The sequence below is a fragment of the Gekko japonicus genome, unplaced genomic scaffold, assembly GCF_001447785.1.
Source record: "Gekko japonicus isolate JY-2015 unplaced genomic scaffold, Gekko_japonicus_V1.1 scaffold19, whole genome shotgun sequence".
Classification (NCBI taxonomy): Eukaryota; Metazoa; Chordata; class Lepidosauria; order Squamata; family Gekkonidae; genus Gekko; species Gekko japonicus.
Window position 1 is genome coordinate 2,474,339 of NW_015164664.1, and position 25,756 is coordinate 2,500,094.

At 43.3% G+C, this 25,756-nt stretch overlaps 1 protein-coding gene across 1 annotated transcript in view; it reads left to right on the forward strand.

Moving 5' to 3' along the window:
- Positions 1-22,449, forward strand: part of MMP11 (matrix metallopeptidase 11) — a 23,531-nt gene extending 1,082 nt beyond the window's left edge. The window contains exons 2-8 of the mRNA XM_015408961.1: positions 11,084-11,325; positions 15,202-15,345; positions 16,176-16,309; positions 16,837-17,084; positions 17,439-17,652; positions 20,900-21,157; positions 21,809-22,449. Of these exons, the coding sequence (XP_015264447.1) occupies positions 11,084-11,325; positions 15,202-15,345; positions 16,176-16,309; positions 16,837-17,084; positions 17,439-17,652; positions 20,900-21,157; positions 21,809-21,942 (1,374 nt within the window). The 3' untranslated portion in view covers positions 21,943-22,449. The remainder of the gene's footprint in view (positions 1-11,083; positions 11,326-15,201; positions 15,346-16,175; positions 16,310-16,836; positions 17,085-17,438; positions 17,653-20,899; positions 21,158-21,808) is intronic.
- The last annotated feature ends 3,307 nt before the right edge of the window (positions 22,450-25,756 follow it).

The window sequence follows — 25,756 nt, forward strand, 5'->3', positions numbered from 1 at the left end:
GGGGGGGGGATCCCTCCATCTGGTGAGAGGAGAATGGGGCGGGGGGGGTGTGTCACACACTGGCTGTGAGAAGAACTGCCCTCTGCTTCTGTGTTCCGTTTTAAAAATAGACCCCCCAATCAAATGTGTTCGCTGGCGTCTTGTGGCAGTGCTTTTAACTGACTTTTAGAAGAGACCACTTTGGTGGAGGCATCAGGCAAGGCAAGCTCTAGAGTAGACCCTGGGAAGCCCTGCAGACTTTCTGGAGCACGAAGGTTTGGCTTCAGCTTTGTGACTTTGCCTAGGAGTGGCCAAAGAGTATTTTCCCAGAGGGAAGAAATCCCTTCAGAATGGCTGGGATTGGTTTTGGTTTATTTGCTTAATACAAAGAGATGCCTTTCCCACACTAGGCTGCTTCCACATCACAAGCATGCTCCATAGTGCTTTGATCACTTCTGCAAATACAAACACAGGCACAAAGGCAATGGAGCTTCCACAGGTGGCGTTTACTGCACACTTTCCTTGGTAATTCCCCCTGACTTTTCTTTCCCCATATGCTCTGCATTGGCTCTTGGGGTATGGCTGTCATGGCAACAAACCGCCCCCTTTTTAAAAGATATTTTTTCTAAATCCTCTCTGTACCCCTCAGTTACAGAGGTAAAATGGATGGAAATTAGAGATTGGGCCTTTTCAGTGGTAGCACCTTGCCTTTGGAATACTGCCCCTGCCCACTCCTACCTAACCCTTTTCGCCCCAACCCAAGACAGTTACTTTTATCCAAGCTTTTAACTGAGGGGGGTTAATCTTTTAAAGCTATTTTTACTATCTACTTTTAGCTGGTGACTGTTTTATTAATATAATGTTAGTGGATGTTTTTAATGCAGTTTTTATGCCCAGGCTTGTTTTTATGGCTTGGTTTATCATTGATCACTCTTGTTTTAACAATTTTATTGTAGTTTTTTTTTCTTTCTCAGCTGGCTTGAGCAAGTCTAAAGAGAGCTGGCCTATGAAGCGTCTAAATAAAAAATAAAATAATAAACCAAATTAAAAAACCACTCCAACAGCAAAATACCCACAAAAACATTTATTCCAAATTAAAGCCCTGGCAGACAATACATTCTTACAGCATTTTCTGAAATCTAGAAGGGAGGGGCTCCTCTTCACCTCTTCCAGGAGCCGTTTCCCAAGGTGGGAGATACCGCTGGAAAAGTTGCAATTGCCTGAAGTTTGCAAGCCCTGCTGGCAACTCACATTGTACAAGGTACAATGGTTGCACTGGGCCTTGTCTGCACATCCATCAGAATGAGGTGGCTGAGTGCTAAGGTTATGGAATAAACTGTACCCTTCAGTATACAGTCATGATTCCCTGGTAGTAATTTTCTGGTAACACAAAGTTTCCCTAACCTGGATAGCCCAGGCTAGCCTGATCTCATCAGACCTCTGAAGCTAAGCAGGGTCAGCTCTGGCTAATATTTGTGATGGGAGACCTCCAAGGAATACCATGGGCATGACACAAAGGCAATGGCAAACCACCTCTGAAGGTCTCTTGTCCTGAAAAAGCTACAGGGTTGCCATAAATTGGCTGTGACTTGATGACCCCCCCCCCAAAAAAAAGCAGAAACCTAGCCCTCCAAGAGTTAAACTAGAACAGTGCTTCTGAAGCTGGGGTCAGTGATGGTACTCTATGAGTTCTGCAAGTCCCTTGCATGTAGGGCACCGCTCAGTACCATAGACAGCAACAGCAACTGGGCAGAAATGCCCAGGATGTTGGCTCAGAAGAGACAATGAGGGAGGGAACCCCTCACCTTTAGGGTGCTGCCTGCCAGTAGTTCGTGTCTCTGAAGCTGCAGGAAGCAGGTGCACCGATCAAATTGGATTGGTTGTGTGCTAGTTTGTGCTAATGCAAACATACCATCTATAATTGTCACAACTGTCCATCGCCAGGCATAGGGTCAGAGTTCGCAACTCCAACTTTTCTTGACAAAGCAAAAGTCTTGAAGTCATGATCTTTTAACATAAAGGGAGCCTTTGCCCAGCGTCTTGTGCAGCAAGGCCATATTTCTAAGACGGCTCACAGCCAAACCTCCAAACGAGGAGATGCAGTTTTTTCTGCCATGGGGCAAGTTCTGTTTCTTTTGCTGCTCTGTTGACAGGGGCACCCTCCATGCCCTTTGTCTCTCCATCACACCCAGCTATTCGCTTAGGGTTCATTCCCTGAGCATCTTAAATATTTATTTGCTCACATGTTTATGCTATGCTTTCAAAAATGTTTATTTTTTAGATTTAGTTTCATAATTGATGCAAGGGCTGACCAGATGACAGTTGTACAAATCCAGAAAAACAGGTTTCTACTGAGCCAAAGGAGAAATATTTATATATTTTACTTCATTTATACCCCACCTTTCTCCTCACTTGGCCCCCAAAGCAGCTTACATCATTCTCCACGTTTCCATTTTATCCTTACAACAACCCTGGAAGGTAGGTTAGGGTGGAAATGTGTGACTGACCCAAGAATGCCCAGCGAGCTTCCATGGCAGTCTCTTCTATGGGGAACAGATGAGCATGGCAATGCCCCTGTAGATATTCCGCCAGATGAACATCTATATCAGTTTCTGGGTGCAGATTTCCCTAGCTGGATTAGGGGTGATTGTCAATTGCTTTTATTTTTTTAAAATACACATTATAACATAGGCATCAGATTTGATTTTTTTCAACAGTAAAGGAGATGTGATACCTGGCATGAAACTGGACTTGGGGGATGAGTGAGCTGAACTTCTGATAAGCCTCAGTGCTCATACACACAGTGTAATGGTCACCTAATCTAAATTCATGAGAATATATGAGCAGAAGAAGCTGTCTATTATTGAGTCAGATTAAGGTGGCCCAGTATTATCTGACTGGTAGCAGCCAGTCTTTCACAAACCTGATGCCTGAGATCCTTAAACAATCTCCAGAAGAATAAAAGCAGGTCGTTTGAGTCTTTTTATTTTTTGCTGGTACCTCCAACAGCTGGTTAATTATGTCCCAAGGAGTGGGGTATTGATACATCTGTACTCCGTTGGGTTCACAGTCTATTTATACATTGTATTTCCCATGGCCAAGAAAAAATCATTAACAAACAAATAAAAATGCATCTGATCTATTTTTTCTTTATAATAGATCTTTGAAATTAAGACACAAAACAATATTACCCTATTTTTCCAGCAACAAGTAACTACATCATTCCAACTAACTACATTTACTTGGATTTCAACTAATCCCTCAATATTATTTTAGCTAGATCCCTCTTTCTCATCAATAATATTCTGCTCAGTTTTAAATTTAAGTTTAATGGCAAACGTGGTTATTTTGCACCACAGTGCTAAACCAGAAGTGTGGGGAAAAGTCCTCCAAGATGGATACTAAATAGCATGGAACCAGAGGCTGGGTCACACCCATTGCCGTTCTGGATGTGCCATTCATGCTGACTCGGGTACTTCCCAAACTGCAGTTGAGACCAGCAAGATTCAGCATCAAGACTGGTATAGCCCCCATGTTGTTTGTGGCTTTCATAGCTGACACTCTAAAATTCCTCCATGTAAGATTTCCTAAGGAAATCGGACAAGGCACCAGAACTAGTTCTCGGCCTCACCTCATAAATCATGGTTCTGAGTCAGAGTCATGCTTTGTAAACCGAGACCAAAGCTAATTCAGATTCCTGGTGATTACTAGAATGCTGTATCAACATCTTCCATGTTGCTGTCTCAGCATATCTGCTCCATCACACAACCGGATGTTTCCTGTATTCACATCAGAGTAGCTCACTGATATGTCAACTGGAACAACTGTTGATACAATCTCGGGGACAAACTGAAGAGAAAGAATGCATTTTCGCCTTGGATTATCTGATGTGAATGTTCTTGTCCTAGTAGCATCTTTAGTGTTGGGCTGGACTGATTCACACATGTTTTTAGTAGGGCCAGGTGTACATGAAGGTTGCAATCACAGGGAAGCAATTGTTTCATTGCTTTTTGCAGGTATGTGGGGGGAAAGACTGTTAAACTTAGGCATACATTTCTAAATCAAAATAACAAATCCAGGCTGCAAACTGCAGAGCTCTACATCTCTGTAATTTCAATAGGCAAAGGCTATTTAGTGTGGTTTGGGTTAGATTTATCTCAGATGGTAAAGTTGGAGAAACACACACACACACTTTTTGCTCATGACCCATGGAGGTGCCAGGCTAAACTCTTTTCAGACAATCTCCTGTTATGTACCTCCTATGCACCTCACCAATTATGGGTAAACCCGGTCCTTTCAGCATCATTTAGGACCCAATATGAGGATATTGACATGAGTCTCATGGACCTATAGAGGACATGGTGCACCAACATGGACAACTGGCTGGTGGTAGTGTATTGAGCACCAAGGGATTCACACACTTCCCTAGAATGTGCATGCATGGTCCCATTGCATGGGAAGCATTATGTATGGGGATGAAAATGGGAGTTCCTCTATAAGAAATCAGCCAGCACCACAAATTGTATGGGAATTTAAAGGGCCCAGTTTGGGTGGTGCTGGAGGGGTGGTATAGGACCAGAGGTAATTGCAATTACTCACTTCTTTCTATGGAGCAAAACTATTTGAGTGCTGTGTAGACTCCTTGCTCTAGCAGACTCTTTTTAGTGCCAAATAGTTAGGTGGGTGGCATCATATGGCAGATATGAAGATTACAGAACGCCTTACTCATAAGGTATGGCTGGCACCCTCCTCTGTAGCCTTTCAAAAGACAATGAAACTCCAGCTTTTGTTCTTAGTTTCCAGCCTGCAGACGGTCTCCTTCTGGTGACTCACTTAAACTGTGGGCTGCCCCTTTTGCTCCTCTGTCAGCATTTTCTCTTCCCAGCAATTTTTTTCAGCCTGCTTCCTGAGGCTATTTGTCTAGCTTTTCACCCCATCTTTGCTGTCAGACTCCAGGATTGACAAAGCCAGTCATTTGTCAGCTACAGAGAGGCATGCTATAACATTTATTTATAAAGTATGTTATCCTGGATCCAGCATTACTGCTGGAGAAGAAACACAGCTGCAAAAAACGCTTTTTCCCAAATCTGTCTCAGCCAATCTGGCCACGTGGATTCATGCCACAGTAACATCGAGATGAGACTATAATGCACTCTCTCCCCGCAAAGTCAACATGGAGACTCATTGGTGCAGAATGCTGCAGCTTGGTTATTATCAGGAGCTAGACAGAGCATGCATATTACTCCCATTCTGCAGTCACTCCAACCGCTGCCCATCAGTTACTGGGTTTTTAAATGAGGTACCTTATTACTCCCATTCTGCAGTCACTCCATCCGCTGCCCATCAGTTACTGGGTTTAATTTGAGGTATTAGCTATCACGTACAAAGACTTTCATGGGCTTGGAACCTCATATCTGCAGGACTGTTGCTCCTGTTGTGCTCTGCCACAACAGCTTCACTCATCTGAGCAGTGTCTTCTGCAGGTGCCACCCCGCAGATGGGTAACATCCACAACTGCCCATACACACGCATTCTCTGTTGTGTGTGTCCCCCCACACACCCCAACTTTATAGAATAAGCTGCCTGGTGAGGTCAGGAAGGCTCCTATTCTCCTGGCATTCTGCAAACTATGCAAAACTGAATTATTCAGCAGGGTGTTTTTTTTACATAGGTAATAGGGCTATACTGTAACAAAATGGTTCAGAAAGATGCTAAGGTAAAGCAAACTATGCAAAACTGAATTATTCAGCAGGGTGTTTTTTTACACAGGTAATAGGGCTATACTGTAACAAAATGGTTCAGAAAGATGCCAAGGTAAAGGGACAGGGACTGAGGATTCTACTGCTGTGTATAGTGCTACTGTCCATTGCTGTCCATATGATCCTACTATGTAATTTCTGCATCATATGTGTCATGTTAATGCTTATACTTTGTTTCAGCTGTGTTTAAAATTTCTGCTTGATTTCAGACTTCTGCAGTCCAAATCCTATTTCACTGTTCATTGAATGTCCCATCCCGTGAATTGTATTCTCACTCTGTGTAATCCACTTCGAGTCTCAGTGAGAAAGGTGTACTATAAGTAACATAAGTAAATCAATCAATCTTACCCTGCTTTTCTCCCCAGTGGATACCCAAGCAGCTTACAACTTCATTTCCCCCTCCTCATTCTCCTCACAGCAACTACCCTGTGAGGTAGGTTAGGCTGAAGAAGCCCCATTCATAATTACAGTGGACGCTTAATTTTTCTTCCATTCAGTGGACGCTTAATTTTTCTTCATATGCACACAGAATAGTTCTCAGGTTATGTTCAACACATAGACAGCAGAACATGATTTAAACCCCATGTTCATCCATGAACTGGTTTCCAGTTTACTTTGTAAATCAGTTACAAGTTGTTTCAGAGCTGTTCTCTCATGAGCAGTTCTCAAAAGAGCTCTTTCAGCCCCACCTACCTCACATGGTGTCTGTTGCGAGGAGGAGAAGGGAAAGGAGATTGTAAGCCACTCTGAGACTCCTTTGGGTAGTGAAGGGCGGGGTATAAATCCAATCTCCTCCTCTTCTTCCTAATGAGCAGAGGTACACACATACTGGCAGGATGTATGTGTATTCACTGTAACTCATGAACAGGGCTAGAGAGTGACTGACCCCAACACACCCACTGGGTTTCTGTGGCAGAGTGGGGATTTGAACCCAAGTCTCCCAGATCCTGGGCCAGCACTTTAACTACTACACTGCACTGGTTCTTCCAATCTAGTCAGCTGTGCACCCACCTCCTCATCTGTGGACCGCTTCGGCCTGTTCCAGGTCACTTTGACCCCTCATAGTTGCTGCAAATAAGGTTCTTGCTGCCTCATGCATAACCTCCAGACTCTCCTTCACCATTGTGGCTGCTGGGCCCAGGGAATGACGCTCTTAGGATTTTGTAACATTGAAGGTATGGATGTCAATGGGAGGAGCTGATTTTTAGGAAGAGGACTCTCACGTCTTCAAAGTACTCTCATATCTCATGTCTACCAGTCCACTCCTATGCAGATTTAAGTACACCTAAACCCGCTGAAATCAATGGTCTTCAGCATGCCTAGCTATGATTAGGACTGTAGCCACATCTCCCAATGCTGAATGACTGCATTTAAAAGAAGAGCCTCTCCTCAAATTAAGCTGCATCCATCTTACAGGACTGTTGTGAGAATGAACAAGAGAAGAGTACATGGAGGCATACTAAAATGACAGGAAATGAATCTGAATAAAGATAGTCAACATTTTTGGACCTGGGGCCCGCCTTTAATCCCAGCTTACAACTTGGGGGCCATACATGTATCCCTCTTTTTCCCTCTCGTCTTTTCTCAAGGCATATGATCTACTGGGCATGCATATTGCTGTAATACTCATTTCTTCTCCCCAGGGAACCCTGCAAATCGTAGTTCAGGTGGGAGAGGGAGAGTGTAGATCTCTGAAAACTGACAGCTTGGTGTTATAGTTAAAATGTTGGAGAGACCCAGGTTCAAATCCCTATGAAGCTCGCTGGGTGACCATGGGGGGCCAGTTATTCTTAACTCAGCCTATCTACCTCACAGGATTATTGCAAGAGTAAAGTGGAGAATAACAGATCAATATAGGCTTCCCTGGGCTCTCTGGCAGAAGAGCAGGATAAAAATGTACTAAACAAACAATTCTTAGCACTTCCACCAAGCTACAGAAGTAAAACAAGAACAGTTGAACTTGTATTGCTAGAGTCCACATTCATAGTGGAATCATGCTGCCAGTCTCTCTCTTCCCCCTTTCCCTGCCGGTCTTCTTTAACAAAAAAAGGTGTCATGGCACCCTTTGCATAACCTCCTAGTTTCCAAACATTCCAAAGGCCCCTCCCGTGTAGATTAGCACCCTCTTTGTCCCCTTCCATCCCCCAGAGTGCTGCACAGCTGTCACACACCTAGCAGAGGTACAGAAGCCACAGCTATGTCTGGAAGTATAATTCTGGTGGGTTCTCCATCAACAGGAAATGCTTTTGCAAGTTGAAGTCTGCAGCAAGAGCAGCTGAGCATGCCCAAAGGCAAATCCCAGCTTCCTCCTCTTGTCTTCTTCTGAATGAGCGGCTTATTGCTACTTCTCCCCCTGAAAAGCCTACATTGACATTTCACTTGTTTAACCAGTTTCCCCTTGAGCTGGGGAGGGGACCATTCCTACTTCCTAATGATAGGAAAAAGGGCATCCCATGGATACTTTTTAATCAGATGAAAGACTTGGGCTATTTTCACAGAGCAGATTGTTTATTTCTGTAGTTTTGAAAAGGGGTTTTGTCTTAAATTTTATATATTGCAGGAAAGGCTGACTGTTAACATGAGATCATGACTGGAAAAGGTTGGGACATCTCACAAAGAAAGGCACAGTTCCTTTCCCCTATTAATTTCACCACTCTTCTGTTAATTTATCTAATGTAATCCTTTCTTAAAATCTCAGATAATGATCATCACCAAATTTGTGCAACGGAATTCCACAAATTAATTCTGTGTTGTGTGTGGGAAGAAGTGTTAAACCAGACAATTTGGATCAATTAAAAAACTTAACTTCTAACACATTGCAATGAAAGCATTTTTGTACCAAAATACCCCTCTAAAAAAAAAACCCCTCCCAGAATCACTCCCTAGAAAAATCTTCCCCACTCCCTTTTTTATATGAGAAATATTTACTATTTTGAAGAGTTAATAAATAAAATTATCAACACACACATTCAGCAAAAGTGTTCGAAAGAATAACCTCCCATGGCATTTGGGAAGACACTTTTTTTAAAAGACAACAGCTAAACTATGGCTGTAGTAGATGGACTAAAAGATCATATTCAGTCTGAATTAAGTGAAAATCAACATCTGTACTTCAGCACTTTCATTTATGCCCTCTTTCTTTTCCACATCTGGTCATTTGCTCCATGCTAAATCAGCTCAAATTTTCTTTCAACAAAAGACTGAACTAGATGCAATTAATCCACAGTTATGATGAATAATTTGGGGTTAGTTGGTTTTCTGGTTTAGTAATAGAAAAGATTGTGATTAGCAGTCTGAAGACAAATAGAGACTTGATCTGTGGCAGAGGCAAAACCAACATAAAGGTCTGACTCATGAAAGCAGCAGCAACAACATACAAAGGATTATACTGGCTTTAATCAATACAAAGGTAAAGGTAAAGGTTCCCTTGCTTGAAAGCCAGTCAAATCCGACTCTAGGGTTGCGGTGCTCATCTCCGTTTCAAAGCCGAAGAGCCAGAGCTGTCCGAAGACATTTCCGTGGTCATGTGGCCGGCATGACTAAACACCAAGGCGCGCGGAACACTGTTACCTTCCCACTGAAGTGGTACCTATTTATCTACTTGCAATTTCTTGCTTTTGAACTGCTAGGTTGGCAGGAGCTGGAACTAGAGACGGGAGCTCACTCCGTCATGCGGCACACTCGGGTCTCGAACTGCTGAACTACCGACCTTCCACAGCCTGCAGTTCAGCGTCTTAACCACTTGAGCCACCGCAGCTCCAAATCAATACAAAACTCAATAAAAAATAAAGGTGCGATCCTAAAAAATGGTCAGCTGTCTAGGAAAGCAACTAAGCTCCATTCTGGCATAACTAAAAGATAGGTTGATATATCTGGAGGCATGCAGGTGTAGTGTGACCCCTAAGCTGCACCATGGGTATGGGAGGAGGCAGTTGGGGGGGGGCAGGTTTTTTACTCCCAAAGAACTGAATGGGAATATTTAGATATCCCAAGGTTTTCACTAGTATTATGTTACATCAGCATTGGGTACAAGACATGAGTTTAGGTCAACCCTCGAATAATAATTCCATATCATCTAAGACAGGGAGACTGATCTCTTCTAGAAGATCAGGTCTACTGACTGGCATCATACCTGTCTTGTCTGGATTGTTTTACTTGGTTCTCCCTACTTGAGGACAGCATCTAGGCACTGACTCAAGATAGAAACAGTGACAAACAAAACTTGGGTGTCTTCACCCTTCTGATCACTCCCAAATTCAAAGCTCCAACATGACTAGTTTGTTTTTTAAACTCTATTTTGCCCAGCCTGGAAAACAACTTCTATACCTTGAATGACACAGCAAAATCTCTGTCTTCTCCACTTTTCAATCTGTTGCCTTAAGTGTTCTGAATTGCTCGTGGGAAATTCTGGCCAGCCAAAAATTCCTGAGAACTTTCATTAATATAAAGCATAAAGAAATCTGATTAACATAGGTTCTTGGAATGGCTATTCAACGTCTGCCACTTGCATACTACTGACTGGTTTTTGTCCAAAAGAAGGATAGACACCCATTTGCCCATTTCTGGGGGGTTTAGAAATGAGGTAAACCTTTTAATCTGCCACTTTTTTTCTGTCCTATCTCAGATAAACTATTGGACTGGAACAAAATCTTCTACAGTGATTTTATTTTTTACCGCTTTCCCCCACTCCCACCAAATCTGTTAATATTTGGTATTAATGTACCCAAAATGACAACCTTCACAAATGTGGCTGCAGGTGGTTTTACATGGTACTTGTAGTAGCAACGTTAACCTTTCCCCTATACACGGTTGTTTTCATGCACTTCTGAAAACATGTTCTTCAGCACATGTGGTTAGCCAGATAGAAAAGCAGATAGCCTGCCTATCTACAGCTACAAGAGCACCTCCTAGAGGCAGCTATGGCCAACATAGCTACATTCTCAAAATTCAGTCAATCTTAAAACATGAAGAGAAATCATATTTACTTTTTACACCCCTCTTTTCTCCCCAGTGGGGATCCAAAGCAACTATCCAAAGCAACTTCCATTTTATCGTTACATCAACAGCCTTATGAGGCTGAGAGAAAGTGACTGGCCCCAGGTCACCCAGTGAGCTTTCACTGCAGAGTGGGGATTTTAACCTCAACTTCCCAGATCCTGATCTAACGGTCATGCTAGCTATGGAAGGTGTGTTTTATGTACCCCCTCCCATTCTTTTTTCTACTTCAAAGAATTTTCAGGATTTGGGAAGCACCTAGGTAAGGCCTTATCCAATATGACCGGGCAATGGGTTATTTGCATATTTGACCAATACCCTCTGGGGGGGTTGTGTGTGTGTTTTTTTAGGGTGGGTCTTTGAAACAGAGCCCCTGGAAAGAACAAGATGAAAAGGGCTCCTCCATCATCACTGCCATAGAGACTGTCAAAGGCTTCTCTAGAACTCCCAATGACCAGGCAACACAGTGGAATCCACCCCGCTGCGGGGTTCCAGATCTACCCACCCCACCAGGGAGCCGCAATACTCGGAATCGGCAGAAACGATTTCTACTTTCTGGAGGACGTTGGGAGAAGACGGAGTTCACTTACAAGTAAGGCAAGTCTGAGCTCAAAATCAGTTGCTGTGGAGTGACTCTGTCTCTGCTGTTCTCTCCACAAGGATTCAGAGCTGCAGAAACATAAAAGGTGCATGCGTACCCCTCCCCCTTCACACTTCTGCCTCCAAGGATTCAATGCTGCTGGACACTTACAATAATACAGTGAAGTCTGCAGACATGAGCACAGCTGAAGCTCCCGAAGAGTTGCCAGCTACTAGCTGATAAACCTGAGTAAGAATTAAGGGGGGGGGAAGACCCTTGCCAGCATTAAGCAGGAGTCAGGTAACAAAGGTATGATAGGAATGTGGGCTTCTTATGGGTTAAGCCTTGTGAAATCCAAAGTTTAGGGAGAAATGATCAGAAAGCACACAAAAACTCTGTATCATGTACAGTGCAATCCTAAACAAAGTTACACCTTTCTATGGCCACTGAATTCAATTGAATTAGAAGGGTATAACTTTTCTTAGGATTGCACTGGTGATGTTTTAGGAAGGTCATTCTAGCAAACACAGAAACTGTAAATCTCATTAAGATGCTGCTGCTACCAACATTTTCACACAATCCCAATTTTGATTTCCTTATGCTGTATCAAAAATGGCAAATCCTATTGATAAATTGTGAATACCAATGCGAAAAATAAATTCCCTCAAGCAGAAACACACTTCATATGGAGCAAGTACAGTATAGAGCTCAGAGCGTTGATTAGGATATGGGAGACCCAGGTTCCAATCCCTGCTCTGCCCATGGAAGCTTGCTGGGTAATCTTGGGCCAGTCACATACTCTCAGCCTCTTCTATCTCACAGGCTTGTTGTGTGGATAAGAGGGAAATGATGCAATCCACTTAGGTCCCCACTGGAGAGAAAGTAAATGAAGTAAATAAATAAGCACAGCAAACATAGTGATATGGCAATGGATAGCGATTAACTGTAAGCCGCTCAGGGACCCCATGGGGGTTCGAGCAGGGTAGAAAGTTAAAAGATAAATAAATAAATAAATAATTTAGAACTTCTTATTCTGCATTTCACTTGATACAGCATTCACTTGACACAGTTGCTGAATATTTTAAAAATCCCTGGATTTTGCTGGAATTGGATATCAAATTCTTGCTTTGCTCCCTTTCTTCTGTCACAGTTGCTTTAAGCTGACAATCCTTCCAATCGTTTTGAGCATTTAGAAAAATTGAGTTAAGAAGTTCATCCCACCAGTTTCTCACTTAACCCCTTCCTTAAAATCATCCATTTTTAAAAAAAATAATAGCAATTAAATGTGACCAGTTTTTTTCTTGCCAACACAAAGAACAAAATTCCTTAACAACCCATTTCCTGTTTATCTTCTGTTCCAGTGCATCAATATCTATCCAGTGTCCTGGTTTCCAAATACATCAGTTAATGCTAATTTTAGATAGTTACGAGCTAGCTATATAGTAGCAAAGTAAAACAAAAGTCTGGTGATACATTAAAGGCTAACAAAATTTATTCCAGCATAAGCTTTCATTAATCACAGCTTGCTTCTTTAGATGCACCAAAATGTGCATCCATTAGAATGGATATAAAAGCATTGACCGAAAGGATGTATAGTCAATCCATCTGACAAAGCGAGTTCTGACTCATGAAAGCTTATGCTGAAATAAATTTTGTTTCGTTTTAATGTGTCACTAAATGACTGTTCCAAGCTTGTCACCGTCTCACAGAATTTGAACAAAATTTGAACAAGAAAGCTTATGCTGAAATAAATTTTGTTTAGTTTTAATGTGTCACTAAAAGCTTGTCACCCTCTCACAGAATTTGAACAAAATTTGAACAGCTGTTATATTCCAGTTTACAAGAAAGTTTAGTTTCTCACATCTACAAATATTCTAATAAAAATCTCCTCTGGAGGAAATGAGAGTCATATCAGAGGGCACCCTTTTCCTTGCATAGAGGCAGTGGAGTAAAGTTTACTAACCAAGCTGCAATTTTCTGCAAAATTAGCATGGTCCTGGGACAGGATATCAGTCCAGACAGCCTGGCTTAGACATTCTTCACCCTTGAAAACAGCCTGGATGCACCTGGCTTGACATTTGAAATCATGCTATTTTTAGAGTTGGGAAGAGACAACCATGGCAAATGTGACCCTACAGGTGAACCTAGCTAAAAGAATGTTAACTCTAACACTTTCTTTGCAAAATGGAAATAGATGCTGTTGAAAAAGAATCTGGTGGTGTGTAACCACCTGTCATGTATTCTGTCTTTCTGGCTCAATGTAATGATCCTGTTATATTTATTTTTATTGTCTATTTAACTAAACTCAGTAGATTGTACACTTCTTTATTTGCACATTGTTAGAATGGATAACGTATGTTATTGCCTATTGTGCTTGCTCAACATAAAACATGCCCACCTGCTTAAGGTAGCCGTCCTGGCTTCAACCACAGCCCATACTTTTTCAGCCGTAATCCCATTCCTATGTAATATGCTCCTTGAAGGGGGGGGGCACTATCTCTGGAAATGATTAGGAGGCACAGTAAGGATATTTTATTTGCTAGCGCTTTTTAATGAAGAAGAGAAGAGATTGGATTTATACCCCGCCCTTCACTACCCAAAGGTGTCTCAGAGCGGCTTACAAACTCCTTTCCCTTCCCCACAACAGACACCCTGTGAGGTAGGTGGGGCTGAGAGAACTCTGACAGAGACTGCTCTTTTTCAAGAACAGCTGTGCCAAAATTATGGCTTGCCCAAGGTCATCCAGCCAGGTGCAAGTGGAGGAGTAGGGAATCAAACCCAGTTCTCCCAGATCAGAGTCCGCGCACTTAACCACTACACCAAATGGAGTGTAGAATGCAGGAATTGGAGGGAGTTTTATTGTACTTGGTTTCAGATTTGGGTCTGTTATCCACCTTGAGTCAAAAAGGAATGCTGTGGTATAAATATATATTTTAATCAGTAAATGAATGTTTATGCTTTTTAAAGTTTTACTAAATAAAATTTTTATAAAGAAATAGTAAGTGTTCACCAAATAATAAAACATGCTAATTGTAAGCTAACCAGTTTGGTGTAGTGGTTAAGTGTGCTGACTCTAATCTGGGAGAACTGGGTTTGATTCCCTACTCCTCCACTTGCACCTGCTGGGTGACCTTGGGCAAGCCATAGTTCTGGCACAGCTGTTCTTGAAAAAGAGCAGTTTCTGTCAGAGCTCTCTCAGCTCCACCTACCTCACCAGGGGGTCTGTTGTGGGAAGGGGAAGGGGAAGGAGTTTGTAAGCCGCTCTGAGGCTCCCCTGGGTAGTGAAGGGCGGGGTATAAATCCAATCTCTTCTCTTCTCTCTTCTCTTTATCAAGCAGAAGAGAAACCCAGGGCAATGAAATTGTACTGTTAAAAGTAAAATACATTGAATAATTAGCATCTGCATTCTGAAAACTGCTGGCCATGTAGGGTACTTTGCTACAAAACAGCAGCAGTGACAATGGTGGTGTGTGAACCATAGCTGAACTAGATTGTATAGGGAGCAGAGAGGCTCTGTAAATTGACCACTTTCCCTGACTTCCCCAGGCAATGCTTCTCCTGAATCCCCAAATATTTGTCAATGGCTCTGTGGCAATATTTATTCCAACTGGGAGTAGAAGGAAAGTGAGGGTGGCCAGAAGCAAATGGAGAAAGGAAGCACAGGTTGGCTTCTGCAGTTTAGGAGGCTTCCAAGGACCTTCTAGCAAACTCATCCTGCTCCAGTGAGCAACTGAGTTCTGACAAGAACCACAATACTGAGGAACAGAGATGAGAGGCTGTCCTTCTCCAATAAACCTCTCTTCTCTTCTGCTGACTGGTCCCCCAAAGTTTGTGCCCTTTTAGTTTGTCAACCACCACCACCCTTTGCTCTTCTGCTCTCTGTTGTAGAATTGTAAGGTTCCCTTGGCAGTTAGTGAAAGCTAAAGTGAGACAAGCCATTGCTACAGCCTTGAAAGTCTGGAGTGATGTAACACCCTTGACCTTCACAGAAGTGCACAGGGGACGAGCAGACATCATGATTGATTTCACACGGTAAGTGATACAATTTACAAATCGTAATATACGCACACCCTCTTGTGGATTTTGGAGAAAAGCTTCAGTTCAGGAGGATGTAGATGAAGCTGGCAAAATTATTAGCAGAAATTTGAGGACCACTTGAAGGTGTTTAGCACTTCAAAAGAAGCATCTACTGAACTATTCAAAAATTGCATAAGGGCCATGGGATGCTGCATCTGATTTCACATGTTCTGGCCTTCATTAGGAAATGGAGGAGCAATGAGTTCCAATGGTGGCCCAAGCCCTTTGGAAACTTCCATAGTCAATCTGAATCACTTCAGCTCGCCAGCCCTAACAATGTGTCTTCTCTCTTCTGCTCTCCTTTATCACTTTGTGCTACACAAGCTGCTTTACTCTCAGTCTCATTTCTTCTCCCATTTCTCTCCAGCAGGCAACTTCTTCCTCCTCCTGATCCACTTTGTCTGCAAGGCACACAGCCTCCCTTTGTCCTGCAGCTCCTTTCCCTACTCCAGCCATCTGCATGTTGCTATATGCTGCTATATCCTCTCTCCCTCTTTGTTTTTCTCTGATGTTAACACCTTTCTACCAGCAGTTTGTCCAGTACCCCTAAAATGCACTTGTAACATCCCAATTTGACATACCCTTTGACTGAAATACCCCCCTCCCCAAGCCAAGTGGCACAACAAATCCTTGGTTTGGACCCACTGGGAATGAAAGGGCCTGTGTTACTTCTCGAAGTTCTATACAGTGTCAATCACACACCCAGCACTAAAAAAGGTCAGTGATTATAGAAATGTATAATTTGCCGCAGTCACCATGTGAATGGGCATATGCTTCTCCTCCAGGTATTGGCATGGGGACAACCTGCCTTTTGATGGCCCTGGGGGAATCCTGGCACATGCCTTCTTCCCAAAAACCCACCGGGAGGGAGATGTCCATTTTGACTATGATGAAACGTGGAGCATTGGGAATAACTTGGGTATGTTGTACGTTGTAACCAATGATCTAACAGGAGCCTCTATAAATGCAATCAGAATACAGAAAACATAGTCAAATATCAGGAAAAGGTCATGGTTGGGGCATGAACTGAAACTGGGCAAAGGCACTACATGCCACAGAAGAAACCCAGGCCTCCATCTGTAGATTTGGTCTAAAGGCACCCTCAAGCTACAAACCTACTCTTCGAGAAGGTCTGCAAACCCATCTGGAACAGTCTGACATCTTAATACCTGGTTCACTTTGTCATTAATCAATAGCACCTCAACCTTCTCTGGATTAAGCTTCTGTTTACTGACCTTAATCTAGCCCATCACTGCCTCTAAGACACTCAGGCAGATGTCCCCTGACCCACCCAATTTTGATGACGGGGGAAGTAGAGTTAAACGCCATCAATGACACTTTATTCAAACCTTAGGCAACTTCTCCTATCAGATTCATGAACTACATGACTACATAGCACAAATGTCATGGACTTAAATAATGCCTTCCTTTTTCTTCACCTTACAGGGACTGACCTTCTACAGGTGGCTGCTCATGAATTTGGCCATGTTCTGGGTTTGCAGCATACAGCAGTGTCCAAGTCCCTGATGTCTCCTTTCTACTTCTTCCGATACCCACTGAAGCTGAGTGAGGATGACAAGCAAGGCATCCAGTATCTCTATGGGAAGCCAAAATCCGAAATGAATATTGGCCTAGATCATGAGGAGAAGCCTTACCAGCCAGATATTGAAACCAATGAGATCATCAATGTGCAGGTAAGCATCTTTGGCACATTGCTTCCAGAGGGGTATTTCCTGCTTACACAGACCTTAAGAAGAATACTACCATAGCACCAAGACTACTGTAGCCACATAATTCAGGTACAGAATGTCTCAACTTCCTTCCTCTTTGAGGTTCACCAGAGCATCATAACAATGCTTAAGACCGAGGTCTGGGCTGAGGCTGGGGTGTCAAGAATTAGGCTGGTTAAGGGTTACTTTACTAGAAGTATTTTTAATTTCAATTTTCAAAAAAAATTAATCTGCTTTTTGGATAGGTTAGCCAACCAATGTTCTCAGAATAGGGTGGAATAGCAGTGTGAATTAAATGAATGCCTGTGATTCTCTCAGTCTACACAGCCTGATGCTTGTGATACAGATTTCGATGCAGTCTCCATGATCCGTGGGGAGCTGTTTTTTTTCAAGTCACACTACGTTTGGCGGCTCCGGAATGGCAAGCTCCAGGCTGGCTATCCAGCCCTAGCATCTCGACACTGGCAGGGAATCCCGTCTTCTGTAGATGCAGCCTTTGAAGATTCTCTTGGTAACATCTGGTTCTTTCAAGGTAAAGAAAACACAGACAGCATAGAACAATCCATCTGTTCCAAAAAAATCCCGGAGCAAACCACAATTTCTGTTTTAATCAAAATAGATTTAATCAGGCAAGGTTACTGACTGGCACCATCTGTGGCCAGTCCTATAGTTCCCTGTACATGTGTACATATACTTCTTCTCACATAAACAGACACAGAATTCTACATTCCCCCTGCTGGTACATAAGCACTAAGAAAGCTATTTGCTGGCCCCAATAGGCCCTTGGATTAGGCCTGATAGGGAAATTACAAATTTTAGCTGGGTTCATGGAAGGGGTCCAAATCACTACTAACAACTGGAGTAGAAACTCTTTTCTTTGACCATGATCACAGAAGGCATTTATTCCTAAGAAAGTTCAAGATGCTGACACTCTTACATTGCTCACTTTTGATACTTATAGCAGGTTTTACATCACAAGAAGGCAGTAACATATAGCCAATCAATGCATGCCTACTCAACACTACATTAACCAACAGAAAAGCAATCTGTATTTCCTTCTTAACATACTTTTATTAATACTACTGCCTTATCTATGGTACACTACAAACACAATACAAACTGCTAACTACTATAGTTTAAGAAAATATGATCTGTGTTAAAGATTAGTTTAGGTTAGTTTGACCTATGAGGCAAGGAATGCAGACTTTTGGAGATTTCAGCAAAAAGCACAGTTAGCTTATTTACCTGGCCTTCACTGACATGGCTACACTGTGGCTCATTGAAATTTCACCTCTTCCCCCTCCACCCAGCCTATTAATCTACATACTCAAAGACAATGTTCTGTTTTGTGGGCCAGAACCCACTTTATCAGGCCCATGAACTGGAACCTTAGCTGCCTGGTTTTTATGGCCAGAATAAAGATGAAAGAGTCTCTCAGAGGCTAGGAGTCTGCAATTCAACAACCGAATTTGACAAGGATTGTATGCAATATAGTACAAAGTAATTTCACATACCTTACATAAAAACATAAGAGAAGTCATGTTGGATCAGGCCAATGGCCCATCCAATTGAACATTCTGTGTCATACAGTGGCAAAAACCCAGATGCCATCCGGAGATCCACCAGCAGGGCCAGAACTCCAGAAGCCCTCCCACTATTGCCTCCCCCCAAACACCAAGACTACAGAGCATCACTACCCCAGACATAGTGTTCCATCTATAAAAAGGTAAAGGTTTCCCTTGCTCGAAAGCTAGTCAAATCAGACTCTAGGGGGCAGTGCCTATCTTCATTTCCAAGCCGAACAGCCAGCGTTGTCCGAAGATGTTTCCATGGTCACGTGGTCAGCATGACTAAATGCTGAAGCACACAGAACAATGCTACCTTCCCACCGAAGCGGTACCTATTTATCTACTTGCAATTTCTTTTTTCTAATTGCAATTTCTATTTATCTACTTGCAATTTCGAACAGCTAAGTTGGCAGGAGCTGGAACTAGAGACGGGAGCTCACTCCGTCACGTGGCACTAGGGTCTCAAACTTTAAGTCTGCAGCTCAGTGTCTTAACTTCTGAGACACCCTTATGGTGTTTCCGGGCGCGATCTCACCGCCACACCTGGGAAGCGTAGAGCTCCTGTGGCTCACCTGAGGCTTCCCGCCGAAGACGCGTGGTAAGGGCGGAAAACGCGGGGCAAGGGTGGGCGTCTGATCGCGTTTCCGGTGGCATCCGGCGCCCACCCATGCCCCATTGCAAAAAGGGGGGGAGGGTTTCGAAGTCTCCAACGGGGCATGCGCATACTTCAGGTTAAAAAAAAAGAACACAACCCCGTTTGCCGTGCTGTGCCGCTTCTTTGGCGCGTCGTGTGATCGGCACCTCCCCCCTAACCACGGGACCTCAATGGGACCACGAGGGGACGCCTGATCGCGCAGTCACGCGTTATTTCGCTGCGGGGCAAACAGCCACGCCTCCCCCCCGTGATATCCGGCCCATGTGACTGGGGCCAATATCTTTTTTGAGGTGCGGTGACCAGAACTGTACATAGCATTCCAAATGATGCCGCACCATAGATTTATACAGGGACATTATGATACTGGCAGAATTGTTTTCAATCCCCTTCCTAATCCCCAGCATAGAATTTGCTTTTCTTACTGCAGTTACACACTGAATCCACATTTTCAGTGAGTTTACCATGACTCCATGATCTTCCTCCTGGTCAGTTACTGCCAGTTCAGACCCCATCAATGTATATTTATAGTTAGGATTTTTGGCTCCAATTTGCATTACTTTGAACTTGCCCACATTGAACTTCATTTGCCATGTAGATGCCCACTCACATAGCCTTGACAGACCCCTCTGGAGCGCCTCACAGTCCTCCCTGGTTCTCACCACCCTGAACAACTTAGTGTCATCTGCAAAGTTAGCCACTTCACTGCTTTCTCCCAACTCCAAATCATTAATGAACAAGTTAAAAAGCACTGCACCTAGTACTGAGCCCTGCAGTACCCCACTGCTTACCCCCACTGTGAAAACTGCCCATTTATACACACACTGTTTCCTGTTAATTGACCAGTTTTTAATCCACAAGAAGACTTGTCTTCTCATCCCATGACTGCTGAGTTTACTTAGGAGACTTTGACGAGGAACTTTATCAAAAGCTTTCTGGAAGTCTAGGTAAACAACATCTACTGGGTCACCTCACTTGAACACATATTGACCTTCTCTCTCACACACACACATGAACAAACACATACTATGTATACCACCCTCATCTCAGCCCATGCCTATTGATTCTGTCATGGACCAACTAGTTGTGCACTTGGTTTGGGGTGGAAGTGTGATCAATGGCTGTAAATCAGAAAGAGAAAGGGTAAGCTGCTGTGTGCCAAGACTGGGCACTAGTTTGACAGAAGTGTCTACTCTGAATGTTGCACATGCACTACCTCCCCTCCTCCCTCAAGGCAAGGTCAAAGATTGCATGGATGCAAGCTTGCAGCGTATGGCCTGCCAGCCACCAGAAGAGAGTGGTATGTGCTGCACCTCCTTCACATCCCATCCCAGTCTAGGATGCCAAATGATGCCAAGAGTTCTCACTCACAGTGGGGCAGTTCCTGGAGGAGTCCAAAAGAGTGAAGAGGGCCAGGTCTCCATGGGCCAGCATCCTGTAGCCACAGGCCTAGTTCAATCATAGGTAATATTTTCAAACTGGTGACCTACTTTTCATCAGCTAACAAACTGTTTTCAATCACCTTCTAAGTGCTTTTTTCCCCCTTTCATCCTTGCCAGGTGCTAACTACTGGATTTATGATGGTGAGAGGCTCGTTTCCGGCCCTTTGCCTATCACAGAACTGGGCCTTTCTTCTTCTCCTGTCCAAGCAGCCTTACTCTGGGGGACAGAAAAGAACAAGATTTATTTTTTCAAGGGAGGCAGCTATTGGCGATTCAGTCCCAGCACTAATCAGGTGGACAATACCTCCCCACGCAGAATGACTGACTGGCGGGGAGTTCCTCAGGACATTGATGCTGCTTTTCAGGATGAGTTTGGTGAGTACAGATAGGAGCAGTGCCTGCTTTAGAGGAGAGCGAATGGGCATTAAGGAATCAACAGATCAGAAGGACCAATAGGTCCCCTTGTCCAGTCACTTAATTTCTCAAACATAATCACCAGGTCTTCTGATGCTACCACTTACTGTATCTGCCTTGGCATTTGCTACTCTGAATGGCATATAGAACAAGAACCCGAGGGGGGGGTCCAAGATAGCCATTGTGAGTGCCTTGTCCCCACCCCCAGTTCTTCCTAGTACTTTTTTCTTGTCCCATATGACAGAACATCATGGTCACAGGGCATAGGCAGGGGTAGGAGTGGCAGAGAGGTAAAACCTCCTAATTTGCATTATTTGGAGTTCAATATCTGTTTTTAGCAGTGTTAGTATAAATATAAACCAGTCGTGAGCATCTGAATAGTTCTCAGCCACCCCATCTCCTTGTAGCCGTTTGGGGCCCAACAATGAGTTGGGCTGATAACTATGATTATAAAGGGCCGCTCATTTACTAGCAAAAATGCAACATGGGAAACAGCTCTCAGCTCACCAAGAGTTGTAACAGCAAAAATGTACATTGAGTCAGTGAGAACATTCAAGATTGCTGCCATTGCTCCTATTTTTCTGACTTTTTTTTTTGCTGTTACATCCACAGGGTTTGCCTACTTCCTGAAAGGTTGGCAGTACTGGAAGTTTGACCCCATTCATGTGAAAGTGCTCGATGGCTACCCACGAATCATCAGCCATGATTTTTTTAGCTGTGTATCTTCCCCTAACTCTTTCAGATAGAGTGACAGAGACAAGCCGTCCTCTTCAGCCAAGATCATCATTTCGGTCTGGAGAAAAGCTGCACTTTTAGGCCACTACACTGACACAAGCTGAAATGATTTGCAATGGCCATCTACCTAAATTCACACCTTCTCAAATCCAACAGAGTTCCAAGCACAAGGTTGTTTGGGGGGGGGGGGTTGGCATTACAATCTAAAAGATGGCCATGCCCTTGATTTTTACTTTGTGATGCCAGTCATAGCCACAGAGTAAAACTAGGTGCCTTCTGTCACCTCTCGACAGTTATCTACAGTTGCAGAGTGCCACAGCTTGAGAACTTTTTTTTGTTTAGTATTCCTCCACAGAGAGTTGCATTTCTGAGAACTGATTTTACTGACTATCCTCTCCTTGGTACCTGTCAAGGAACTGTTGACCACTTATTACTGGCTGATAAATTTGGACTCCCAAATAGACCCCATAAGCATTAATGGGGAAAGGGGAGGAATAAGATGCGTTTCAGTATCATGTTTCAGGTGTACTCTTACTTTTCTCTTTGCATTGTATTTTACTAGGAAACATTACATTTTTTTTTAAATGTAGCTCTCCAGAATTATTGTACTTGTGTATATTTTTTAACAAAAGTACTAGGGTTCTTGGGAAAGATTGAAGGTCAAAGAAGACGGGGACGGCAAAGGATGAGATGGTTAGACAGTGTCATAGATGCAATGAACATGAAATTGAGCAAACTTCAGAGGACGGCGGAAAACAGGAGGGCCCGGCGAGATCTTGTCCATGGGGTCGCGAAGAGTCAGACTCGACTGTGCGACTGAACAACAACTAGGGTTCTGTGATCCACTCTGCCCTGAATGGTGCATCTAAGATGGCAACAGCATACTAACTGGCTGATCAAACTAGTTAACTAGTAAGTAGTTCAGCTTAGTAAGAAATTAATCCAAAGCAGACTTACACCCTTCTAAAACCCGCTGACTTCAACTACCTTAGAAGTGTGTAATTCTGTTTAGGACCTCACTGTCAGCTGACCAATCAATACAAATGGAAAACTTTCTTCTTCCAATGTACCCTGCTTTTTGTCTTGCCATCAATCACTTCCCATATTAGGAAACAAGTGTCCTATATGAGGTTCCGCTGAGTGCCCACAAGGATTTAGGGAGCAGGTCCCTGCTGCTCAGACCAGGATGGCCTTTCCCCCCAGTGGAGACCTAAAGTGGCTTACAACACTATTCCCTTCTCCGTTTTATCCTCCAAACAACCCTTTGAAGTAGGTTAGGCTGAGACTAAGTGCGAGTGGGTGACTGGCCCAAGTTCACTCAACAAGCTTCCATGTCAGAGTACAGATCTGAACCTGGGTTTCCCATATCCTAGTCTAACACTCTAACCATTATCCCACACTGGCTCTCACACCATGTTTGCAGGATTTCTGCACCATTTTTGCATAAAGGCATTTTTTTGTTCTTTTTTGGGGGGTTGCATGAAGCCGTTTCTGCATGAAGCCCTACAACGTTTTTTTAAAAAAAGGGCCAAACACTGGAAAACAGCTGAGCTACTTATATTTATCTAGAACATTTCTGTGCTGCCTTCCCACCCACACAGGGTCCCCCAAAGCAATGAACATCAAACCATTAAAATGTTTAAATATGAAAACATTTAAAATAAAGTAGATATAAAATAATTTAATACAAACATATAAGCACACACGGTGGCTCAAGTGGTTAAGACGCTGAACTGCAGGCTGTGGAAGGTCAGTAGTTCAGCAGTTCAAGACCCGGGTGCCACATGACAGAGTGAGCTTCGTCTCTAGTTCCAGCTCCTGCCAACCTAGCAGTTCGAAGGCAAGACATTGCAAGTAGATAAATAGGTACCACTTCGGTGGGAAGGTAACAGCGTTCCGTGCGCCTTGGTGTTTAGTCATGCCGGCCACATGACCACGGAAATGTCTTCGGACAGCGCTGGCTCTTCGGCTTTGAAACGAAGATGAGCACCGCAACCCTAGAGTCTGATTCAACTGGCTTTCGAGCAAGGGAACCTTTACCTTTACCTTTAATACCAAAACAATGGGGAGGGCCAGTAATAGTTATTGTGGAAATGCCAAACAAAAAAAGTCATCACCCACTGCCAGAAGACAACAATAGCGGGAGACAGATGAATCTCCCTGGGGAGGGAGTTCCACAGTTTCAGTGCAACAACTGAGAAGGCCCTTCCTCAGATTACCACCCATCTAGCCTCAGATGATGGGGGCACCCAAAAAAGGGCCTCCAAAGATGAGCGGAGTGGACAGGTAGGGAGAAGTCAGTCCTCAAGATATGCTTGCCATGAGCTGTACAGGGCTTTAGAGGTCAGTACCACAGGTCAGTATAGGCAACTGGAGGAGTCTGAAGCAGACACAAATCTCCAGGACTGAGAAAACTGACAAGCAAAACCACAGGGAAGAAGGGAAAAGGATATTGAAGTTGCAAAGTCTACAAGCTGACTGCATCAGATGGAAGAAAAAATCATAGATAAGGTGCCTGCATCAGGAAACTGGCAGTTAATAAAAATGAAAACCGTGCAAGAATATAACAAGGATAAATGAAAGATTTGAATGTCAGTGCTAATGCAGAAGGACTTTGAGGAATACTTATGTTCTTAATACAAAGCAAAAACTGTTGATAGCACTGTAAACAATTTAGAAAAGAAACAGCAGCTTATTAACTGAATATAATGCATACATTGAAATAAATAACTTTATATTAGAACTGGGAGAAATGATTGCACAGTCACAAAAATAATATAAGGAAAAATTTACAGCTAATCAGAGTTCACCAGCAGCAAGCTATAAATTATTATTTATTTATTTATTATTCGCATTTCTATCCCGCCCTCCCCGGAGGCTCAGGGCGGCTTACAGGGCATAAACCCTTAACGAGACACCCATAACCCATATGGCACCCCCAGGAAGCATGGGGAGCTGCTGGTCTCTCTGTTTCTGGTTTCATGTTGCATATGCAGAAGATCAAAGTACAACTGGTCCACTTTCTAATTTGAGCCCAAATACACAGTAAAATATTGCAGCAGTTAGAGTGCTGGAGTAGGATCTGGAAGACCCAGGTTCAAATCCCCACTGTGCCACAAAATTCACTGGATGACCCTGGGCCAGCCTCTCTCAGCCTAACCTACCTCACAGGATTGCTGTGAAGGTAAAAGGAGAAAACAATCTATGCTGCCCTGAGCTTCTTAGAGAAAGGATGGGATAATAATGTACTAAATAAGTAAGCAGCCTTTCCTTCCACCACCTCTCCTACGTTTAAACCCAGTTTTAAAGAAGACAACAGTACTATACAACAGTACTATGGGATTTTTTTAAACTTAAGTGGTGAAACACTTTTGCAAGCTTGGAAGGAATATTAAGATTTGGATAAACTGAAACCAGAAATAAAGTTTAAGGGAAATAATACAAATATTTGGGCTCAAGAAGTCAAAGTAAGATCGTGCATCCCAGTGCCTACTAAAAAAGCCAGTCACTCCAAGCACCCCATGTTCTGCAAGTCATTACACTTGAAAAGGAACACCAGGCCAAAAGGGTAAGGTAAGCAACAAAGCAACGACACAAGCTACTTAAAAGTCCAAGCAGCAATCCAGATGTTTGGATGTAATCCAGCAGGTAAAATCCAAGTTTTCTCATAGTAGATAGGGGCAAAAGCAGCCACAGAAATATAGGTGGCTTTGTGCCAGGCAAAATCCAGCACACAATTTAGTGATGAATTCTATCCCTTGTTAAAGGATAAGCTGCTGAGTTCAAAAACAAAAGATTATTTTATTTCCAGGCTTGGAAAGAGGG